The sequence below is a fragment of the Bubalus bubalis genome, chromosome 10, assembly GCF_019923935.1.
Source record: "Bubalus bubalis isolate 160015118507 breed Murrah chromosome 10, NDDB_SH_1, whole genome shotgun sequence".
NCBI lineage: Eukaryota > Metazoa > Chordata > Mammalia > Artiodactyla > Bovidae > Bubalus > Bubalus bubalis.
Window position 1 is genome coordinate 7,640,418 of NC_059166.1, and position 8,877 is coordinate 7,649,294.

An 8,877-nucleotide genomic window follows, 5' to 3' on the forward strand; every position below is an offset into this window, starting at 1 on the left:
CGGCAGCCCACCAGGCTCCGCCGTTCCTGGGATTCTCCAGGTAAGAACACTGGAGTGGGTTGCCATTTCCTTCTCCAATGCATGAAAGCTCCTCTCCATTAACACGGAATTCTCCAGGCCTGTAGCCTTTCCCTTCTCCACAGATTCTTCCCAACTCAGGGATCGAACCCAGGTGGTCCCACATTGCAGGCGGATTCTTTACCTGCTGAACCACAAGGGAAGCCCCGTTAACTCCCTAGCGGGGGAGGAGAGGGGGGGCGAGAAAAGCCACAACCCCGGGGCGGGCAGTTGCGACGCAGCCCCTGCGAGTGCAGGATGAAGCAGGCGGGGGCCCGGAGGTAACCGACTGGTCTCAGCCTCCGCGCACCGTCCCGGCGGCCGGCTTGCTGGGCTCCCGGCCTCCGCGGCGATCCGCGCGCCGCCCGCCGCCGCCGGGCCCCTTACCTCGCTGACGATGGTCGAGTGGGCCTGGGCGTACCGCCAGCCGTCCCGGCACTGCACGAGCGGCGCGGAGCGGTTGGGGAAGGCGGCGAGCGGGTCGGCGCAGCTCAGAGCGCCGGGGGCGGCGCTGGCGTTGGCCGCCTCCAGGAGGTAGCGCTGGCAGCGGCCGTCGCCGCGGCCCTCGGGGGGCGCGGGGCCGGAGGGAGCGGGCGCCGTGCGGTTCCACTCCTCCTCGGGGCTCCAGCCGCAGCGCTCGGCCAGCGCGGTGGCGCTCGGCCCGCGGCACCAGTAGTGGTCGGGCCGGCTGCCCAGGAAGACCACGCCGACGAAGAGGAAGGCGAAGGTGACGCCCGTTAGGCACAGCAGCAGGAACACGCGCCGCTGGAAGCGCCCGAACTCGCCGGCCCGCTGCAGCGCCTCGTCGAAGGACGGCATGGTGCGCTCGCCCGCCTCCCCCGAGCGCATCTGCCGCCCGCCGCCCCGGGCCGCCGAGTGACCCGCCGGCCGGCCGGCCGCCTCCTCCGCCCCGGCCGCCTCCCCCGCGCTCCCCGCCTCACGCCCCTGGGCGCCGCGCCAGCGGACGGCGCTCCTCGGGCCCCGGGGCCCCCGCCTCCCGCCCCCGGGGGCGTGGGGAGTAGGGGGGCGTCCGCGGAGGTCCGGGCCGAGCTCCCCCGGGGGACGCCGCCGCGGGGCCGGGGTGGGCGCGAGGCCGGGCCCGGGTGGCGCGGCCTGGCGGAGCGCCACCGCGCGCCGGGGACCCGGCCCAGGACTGCGAGTGACGCGCGCAGCCTTCCCGGGCTGGCGCGCGGCTCCATTCGGTCCCTGCCAGCAGCCCGGTCCGCGGGCGGGCCTGGGTCGGGCTTCCAGACAAGGAAGTTCCAGGGCCACCTAACGACTCCCGGGCTAGTGGAACTCGTTTCTCGAGGGTCCCGGCTGCAACCTGGTGGGGGGACCGAGGATGCCCGCGCTCCGGGTCCCACTCCTGTGACCCGGGAAGTCCCCCCCACCTCCGGGCCTCGTCCCCTCGGTGCAGAGCCGCCCGGCGCGACCCCGAGGCCGGGCAGCCAGGTCCCAGAACAGTGGACTGCAGAACTTGAACTCCGCGAGGTTAGATTTTTGGCGACATCTCAGATATTGTCCAACTTTCAAAAGGAGCAGCTGGGCAGCCCACAGAGGCTGAGCGTCTTGTGCAGAGTCCTGGAGTTCCAAGTGAGAAGGGACCTCAGACGCTTACAGGTTGCTTTAGCCAAGGCCTCTTCTACGCCTGAAACCGCCTGGAAAGCGTGCTTGCTGACTGCTTTGAAAGGCTGTTTTTAGCTTCCTGACTTTTCTCGCAAGGGTTGGCAGAGCTGCGTCCGGTCTAGGGTCCGGGCCTCTGCTAGGCGCCCAAGCTGCTGTGTCCGTGTCCGCGCTCCGATGCCCCCCTGGGCGGGGTGAGAAGCCCCTTCTAGGCTGCAGCCTTCGCGTGTGCGGACCACACTGCGCTGTTAGCAGCCCCCGGCCTGCCCTGGCCTAGCCTCCCCCTTCTTGAGAATTTTCCAGCTCTCTCCCCAGACCCCCACCCCAGCTGTCCAAAAAGCTTCTACCCTTAGGTTTCTTTACTCGGAGGGCGGAGAAGCTGGTAGAGTGCAGGCTGACTTTGTTTTTTTCTTTTTTTAATCCAGAGCCAGGACGGGAGCCAGGCTGTCTGTTTCACCAGCTTGTGACCTTGGGCACCTTACTTGGCCAGTTCAGTCTTCTCATGTCAAATGAGACATCCCCTCCTGGGCTTCCTGTGACAGTTGAACAAATTATTACATATGAAGTGCCAAAAAAGTGGCGGGCCCCTACTGTGCCCTTTCACAAGTTAGCGCTTAATCCTATTGTTCTTTGTTGCAGAGTTAAACCAGTCCACCGCTCAGGGATGCCCTAAGGCTTCCTGGTACTGGGAAGGATAAAACGCTTTGTAGGGGCACATAGTCGGGGCTGAGTGAATGATCGCTCTGGCTCTCTTGATCGTTCTCACATCCTCATTCCCAGCTGCTGAAGCATGTTTCTCACCAAGTTAGCAGTGACTTCTGTGTGTGCGCGTCTCACACTTGAGGGTGTAGTCCCTGTTATTGACTGCCCCCACCCCCAGGACCCCAGACTCAGTCTCTCCTCCTCCCACGCAGCTGCACCTCCCAGCTTGCCTTTTGGTGTAACCGTAACCCTGTCCTAGACTCCTAGATATCATCTCAACACCCCTCACTCCCCAGGCCTTTACTCCAATGTGCCTTCCCCTCATCCCTGCTTATCATCCCTCCACCCTTACACACACTTGTGCACGTATACAGACAAGCCCACAGCTCCCTTCCCTGCTTCATCTGTCTCCAAAGTGCTTATCACCATCTAACATATGCATCTTTTAATTCCTTTGCTTTATTTATTTACTTTTGGCTGTGTCTTCCTTGCTGCATGCAGGCTTTCTCCAGTTGCAGAGAGAGATGGGGGCTACTCTCTAGTTGCAGCGTCGTCTCTTGTTGTGGAACCTGGCTCTAGGGCGCAAGGCTTCAGGAGGTGCGGCTCGTGGGCTCAGCAGTCGTTGCATACAGGCTCAGTTGCCCCAGGGCATGTGGAATCTTCCTGGACCAGGGATTGAACCTGTGTCTCCTGTGTTGGCAGGCAGATTCTTAATCCCTGGACCACAAAGGAAGTCATGCTGTATTTACTTTTTTTCTGGTGTCCCCTGCCTAGGATGCAGGTTTCATGAGGGCAGAAAGTTCTGCTTTGTTCATTTCTATCTTGTGACCCCCTAGATCATTGCTTGATTATAGTAGTTGCTCTGTAAACATTTGTGGAATAAATGGATGCTTCCTGACACCACGCCTTACACACACACACACACACACACACACACACACACATGGCTTCTTCTCTTCTACTCCGCCACTGTCTTTGTCCACAGTGCCATGGGGGCTCCTTACCCACAGCAGCTTTTCTGGGGTCAGCCCACCCTCCTCACTGCCTTCCCACAGAGCAGCTCCGAGGTACTTCCTTGAAGGGCTTGCCTTGTTTCCAAATTAAACGCTCATTTCTCACCCTCCCTTTCAAGATCCCAACCTATATCCATCACCAAATTGTCCCCCCATGTGACAGCTAAACATAACACAACTTGCTAATCCTCAAATCCTTCCTTAACTTCCCTAAATCTGAGCCTGTCACACGAAGTTTCTTCTTCCTGGCATTTTGCCCTCCCATCCTCACAGCTACGGCCCAGCAAGTCCTGGGCGGAATGTCAGCACCCCCTCTGCTGAGTCCTCTGCAACTACCGCAACCGCCTTCTTCTCTAAGTCACATCTGTGCTCCGAACACATCTAAGAACCTTCTTAAGGAATTTCACTACATTTTCCTTTGTATTGCTGTTGTCAGGCTATTTTAATTTAATTATTTAACTTATATATTTATTTTAAATAAAGTAATCTGAGCATTTGGACAAGTAGACCTAGAGCAGTTGCTAAGATCACGGACTTTGGAGTGTTTGAATCTCACTTCTACTGAGTTGAATGACCTTGGGCAAGATATTTAACCTTTTCTGTAAAATCGAGTAGTATGGAACCTTTCCATTTTTAATACAAATTACTTAGAACATGGTAAAGAATCCGCTTGCAAGGCAGGAGATACAGGAGACTCAGGTTCGATCCCTGGGTTGGGAAGATCCCCTGGAGAAAGAAATGGCAACCCACTCCAGTATTCTTGCCTGAAAAATCCCATGGACAGAGGAGCCTGGTGGGCTACAGTCCATGGAGTTGCAAAGATTCAGACATGACTGAGTGAGTAAAGCATGCTTAGCACATGAGGAGTGCTATTAATATGTGTAAGTCAGCTCTTAATAAAGAGAGTAATAAAACCCCCACCCTCCCCAGAATTTGCAAATGTCCTGTAATTATGTCTTGTTCCTCTTCTTGTTGTTGTTCGGTCACCCAGTCATGTCCGAATCTTTGCGACCCCATGGACTGCAGCACGCCAGGCCTCCCCGTCCCTCACCATTTCCCGAAGTTTGCCCAGTTTCACGTCCATCCAGCCATCTCATCCTCTGATGCCGTCTTCTCCTTCTTCCCTCAATCTTTCCCAGCATCAGGGACTTTTCTAATGAGTCATTTGTTCACATCAGATGACCAAAATACTGGAGTTTCAGCTTCAGCATCAGTCCTTCCAGTGAATAGTCAGAGTTGATCTCCCTTAAGATTGACCAGTTTGATCTCCTTGCAGTTCAAGGGACTTTTTTCTCCAGCACCACAGTTCGACTGCATCAGTTGTTTGGCCTTCTGCCTTCTTTTGTTATATCTTAGATGTGTGGCTATGAAGAACTAAGACTCCTAGACGCAGATGAAGTCTTCATCACGTGCCTTCGTGTCCCGTCCTTATCATCCCCGCATCCCCCCGGGGCATCTACCAGGCCCTTTCTCTGGAAGGTGGGCCTGGCGGAGAGTCGTGCAGGCCCAAGAAGAAGGCTCAGGGCCACCGGCAGGGAATCCTGGGATCTCAGGTCCCAGCGGGGGGTGGGGGTAGGAGTGTGGGAGGTGAGGGGCAGGAAGATGGGAGGGGGAATGGGCTTCTGGTGGGTACACCCGCTTGGCCCTAGGGGAGAGGAAGGCCAGAGTGTGGCCCCCCTTTGGTAAGGGAGGCTCGGGCCCTCCCTTGTCCAGGTACAGCTGTTATGAAGTTGTTACTCATATCATCCATATTTTAACCCTTTTTATACCTAGGTACTACAAATAACTACTCAGGGGTCCCCTGCTCTTCAAAAGTTGGTTTTATGACACTTCGCTTTTATGAAAGAACGACATCAGCACCTGTTTTTTTCCTAACCAAAAGAAATCAAAGAGGATTTTCACTTTTATAATGAAATATGAAAATTGAAAGTAGCGTTCAGCATTTGTTTTGCAGCGAGTCGTTCAAGCAGCAGTGTGCACCCCGGCAGGGAGAGTGGCCCTGCCTAGCAGCGCCTACCCCAGAAACTGCATGGAGTATCTCACCTTCAAGGCGGCATAGGTTTGAACTGCCCGTGAGCATCTGTGCTTCATCTCTGTTTATTTTCTGCATCTGTTAGCAAGGTGTGTCCTAACGTGATTGCGTCTTTGCTTTTCCACATTTCAGCTTAGGAAAGGTTTCATAGAAAGGCTCTACTTTTGGAGGAAGGGGGGAACCTGCATAGCGCTTGGGGTGCTTTGAAATTTACACAAATGGTACCATACTCTGTATTTTTCTGTCACTTCCTTTTTTACTCCACATTATATTTTTGAGACCTGTAAGTCTTGATAAATGTGGATCTAGCTCATTTACTGCTATGTATCATTCAATTGAATGACTGTACTACAATTTATTCCAGAGATATTTGGCTCATTTTCAATTTTTCATAATTATAAATGATATGGCAGTGAACCTGTAGTGCAAGAACTGATCTAAAGTAAATGCCTACAAATGGACTGTCAGGACCATCAGTTCAGTTCAGTCGTTCAGTCGTATCTGACTCTTTTCGACCTCATGGACTGCAGCATGCCATGCCTCCCTGTCCATCACCAACTCCTGGAGTTTACTCAAACTCATGTCCACTGCATCGGTGATGCCATCCAACCATCTCATCCTCTGTCGTCCCCTTCTCCTCTCTCCTTCAATCTTTCCCAGCATCGGGGTCTTTTCCATTGAGTCAGTTCTTCGAAACAGGTGGCCAAAGTATTGGAGTTTCAGGTTCAACATCAGTTCTTCCAATAATTATTCAGGACTGATTTCCTGTAGGATTGACTGGTTGGATCTCCTTGTAGTCCAAGGGACTCTCAAGAGTCTTCTCCAATACCACAGTTCAAAAGCATCAATTGTTCGGCACTCAGCTTTCATTATAATCCAACTCTCACATCCATATGTGACTACTGGAAAAACCATAGCTTTGACTATATGTATCTTTGTTGGCAAAGTAATGTCTCTGCTTTTTAATATTCTATCTAGGTTGGTCATAGCTTTTCTTCCAAGGAGCAAGCATGTTTTAATTTCATGGCTGCAGTCAGCATCTGCAGTGATTTTGGAGCGCAAAAAAAAAAAAAATAAATTCTCTCACTATTTCCATTGTTTCTCCATCTATTTGCCATGAAGTGATGGGACCAGATGCCATGATCTTAGTTTTCTGAATGTTGACTTTTAAGCCAACTTTTTCACTCTCCTCTTTCACTTACATCAAGAGGCTCTTTAGTTCTTCTTCAATTTCTGCCATAAGGGTGGTATCATCTGCGTATCTGAGGTTATTGATATTTCTCCTGGCAATCTTGATTCCAGCTTGTGTTTCTTCCAGTCCAGTGTTTCTTCCAGTCCAGTGTTTCTCATGATGTACTCTGCATAGAAGTTAAATAAGCAGGGTGACAAGATACAGCCTTGGCGTACTCCTTTCCCGATTTGGAACCAGACCATTGTTCCATGTCCAGCTCTAACTGTTGCGTCAGGACCATAGTATGTACCTATTTTGAGCTTCACCAGATGTCGCCAAATTGCTTTCAGTAGGTGGCCCCAATTCATGTCTCATCAGCAACCTGTGAGATCACCCCCATCCGCACTAACACATGTGCTTATTACCCTCAAGCACAGTAGCAGACACTATGAGTTTGAAACGCAGTGGCATTGTTCTGATTTACACACTACTAATTTGGTCAGACTGAGAACATTTGCATCGAATCCCATGGACAGAGGAGCATAGTAGGCTACAGTCCATGGGGTTGTAAAGAGTTGCACAGGACTGAAAGCAACTTAGCACTTAGCATTCATCATTCAGGTTTGTCTTCTGCGAGTCACTTCTCATATCCTCTGCCTGTGTTCTCTTTGTTACTTGTTTTTTTCTTGCTGAAGTTTTTGAAAATTACTTATTTGTTTACTTTGCTTCTTTGTCAGCTATGTATGTTCTATCTCTTCAATCTGTGGCTTATCTTTTTTGTTTAAATTGGTATAATTGGAAGAAAAGCTATGACAAACCTAGATAGCAAATAAAAAGCAGAGACATCACTTTGCTGACAAAGGGCCCTGTAGACAAAGCTTTTTTTTTTTTTTCCAGTACTCATGTATGGATGTGAGATTTGGACCATAAACAAGACTGAGTGCTGAAGGACTGATGGTTCTGAATTGTGGTGCTGGAGAAAACTCTTGAGAGTTTTGGACTGCCCCGAGATCAAACCAGTCCATCCTAAAGAAAATCAATCCAGAATATTCATTGGAAGGACTGATGCTGAAGCTGAAACTCCACTACTTTGACCACCTGATGTGATGAACCAACTCACTGGAAATGACCCTGATGCTGGGAAAGATTGAGGACAGGAGCACAAGGGGACAACAGAGGATGAGGTGGTTGGATGGCATCACCGACTCAATGGACATGAGTCTGAGCAAGCTCTGGGAGACAGTGAAGGACAGGGAAGCCTGGTGTGCTGCCATTCATGGGGTCGCAAAGAGTCAGACACGACTTAGCGACTGAACAAACAAATACTTGCCCTACAATTTTGTGTTAGGCTCTGCTGTGCAATGAGTGAGTCAGCTATACGTATAAATAGATCCCCTTCCTCTTGGATTGTGGCTTATCCTTTCACTGTGTTTGTGGTGTCTTGGTGACTACAAGCTTAAATTCTGATGTAGTACCATGTGTCAATTTGTTTTATAGCTTCTGCTTTTTGCATGTTCCAAAAAGAAAAAAAAAAATGCATGAAAGTGTTTCTGGGCTCTTTGTTCTCTTTTACTGCTCTACATGTCTATTTCCAGGACAGTATTTTACTATTAATCACAATAATTCTGTAACAATTCTTAGTATTTGGGAGGATAAGTCTCATCCCTTCTCTCCCCTTACTTTGTTCCTTTTCAGAGTCATCCTGGCAATTTGGGATTTTTTTTTTCTTCTGTATAAATTTTATCCTTTACTAAGTTCCATAGAAATTCAATTGGGATTTTGATGTAAAATTATGTGTGCATTTTATTTATCCCATTACTCAGTAGATTTTTGAGAGAAAAGCCAAATCATGTTTCTCTTTCTATATTTAAACAGTGATATCTGTTTTATATCTGCACTGTCCAATAAGGTACCATTAGCCGTATGTGGCTATTTGCATTTAAATTAAAATTAAGTGAAATGAAAGGCTCTGTTCTTAATGAGTCACAATTCAAGTACTTGATAAACACATGCACGGTTGGTGACTGCCATGTTGGACTATGATGATAAAGAACATTTCCAGCAACATTGGAAGTTCTGTTGGACAGAGCTGGTTCAGACATGTGCGCATGCATGCTAAGTGGCTTCGGTTGTGTCCGACTCTTTTCGACCCTTTGGACTGTAGCCCACCAGGCTTCTTTGTCCGTGGGATTCTCCAGGCAGGAATAATAGAGTGGGTTGCCATTTCCTTCTCTAGGAGATCTTACCAACCCAGAGATCAACCCAGTGTCTCTTCGGTC

The 8,877-nt window shown here is 50.6% G+C and overlaps 1 protein-coding gene and 1 long non-coding RNA gene across 4 annotated transcripts in view; one reads left to right on the plus strand and one right to left on the minus strand.

Moving 5' to 3' along the window:
- Positions 1–952, minus strand: part of SLC22A3 (solute carrier family 22 member 3) — a 99,217-nt gene extending 98,265 nt beyond the window's left edge. For 2 of the 3 annotated variants that reach the window (XM_044924024.2, XR_003111807.3), the window contains exon 1: positions 445–952. In XM_044924024.2, the coding sequence (XP_044779959.1) occupies positions 445–906 (462 nt within the window). In that variant the 5' untranslated portion in view covers positions 907–952. The remainder of the gene's footprint in view (positions 1–444) is intronic. The other variant, XM_006051271.4, reaches the window with a different exon arrangement.
- LOC112587620 lies at positions 726–7,555 on the plus strand. Its single transcript, XR_006542251.1, has 3 exons — positions 726–877; positions 5,350–5,516; positions 7,496–7,555. It is a non-coding gene; the product is annotated as an uncharacterized LOC112587620 (long non-coding RNA).
- Positions 7,556–8,877: the final 1,322 nt, after the last annotated feature.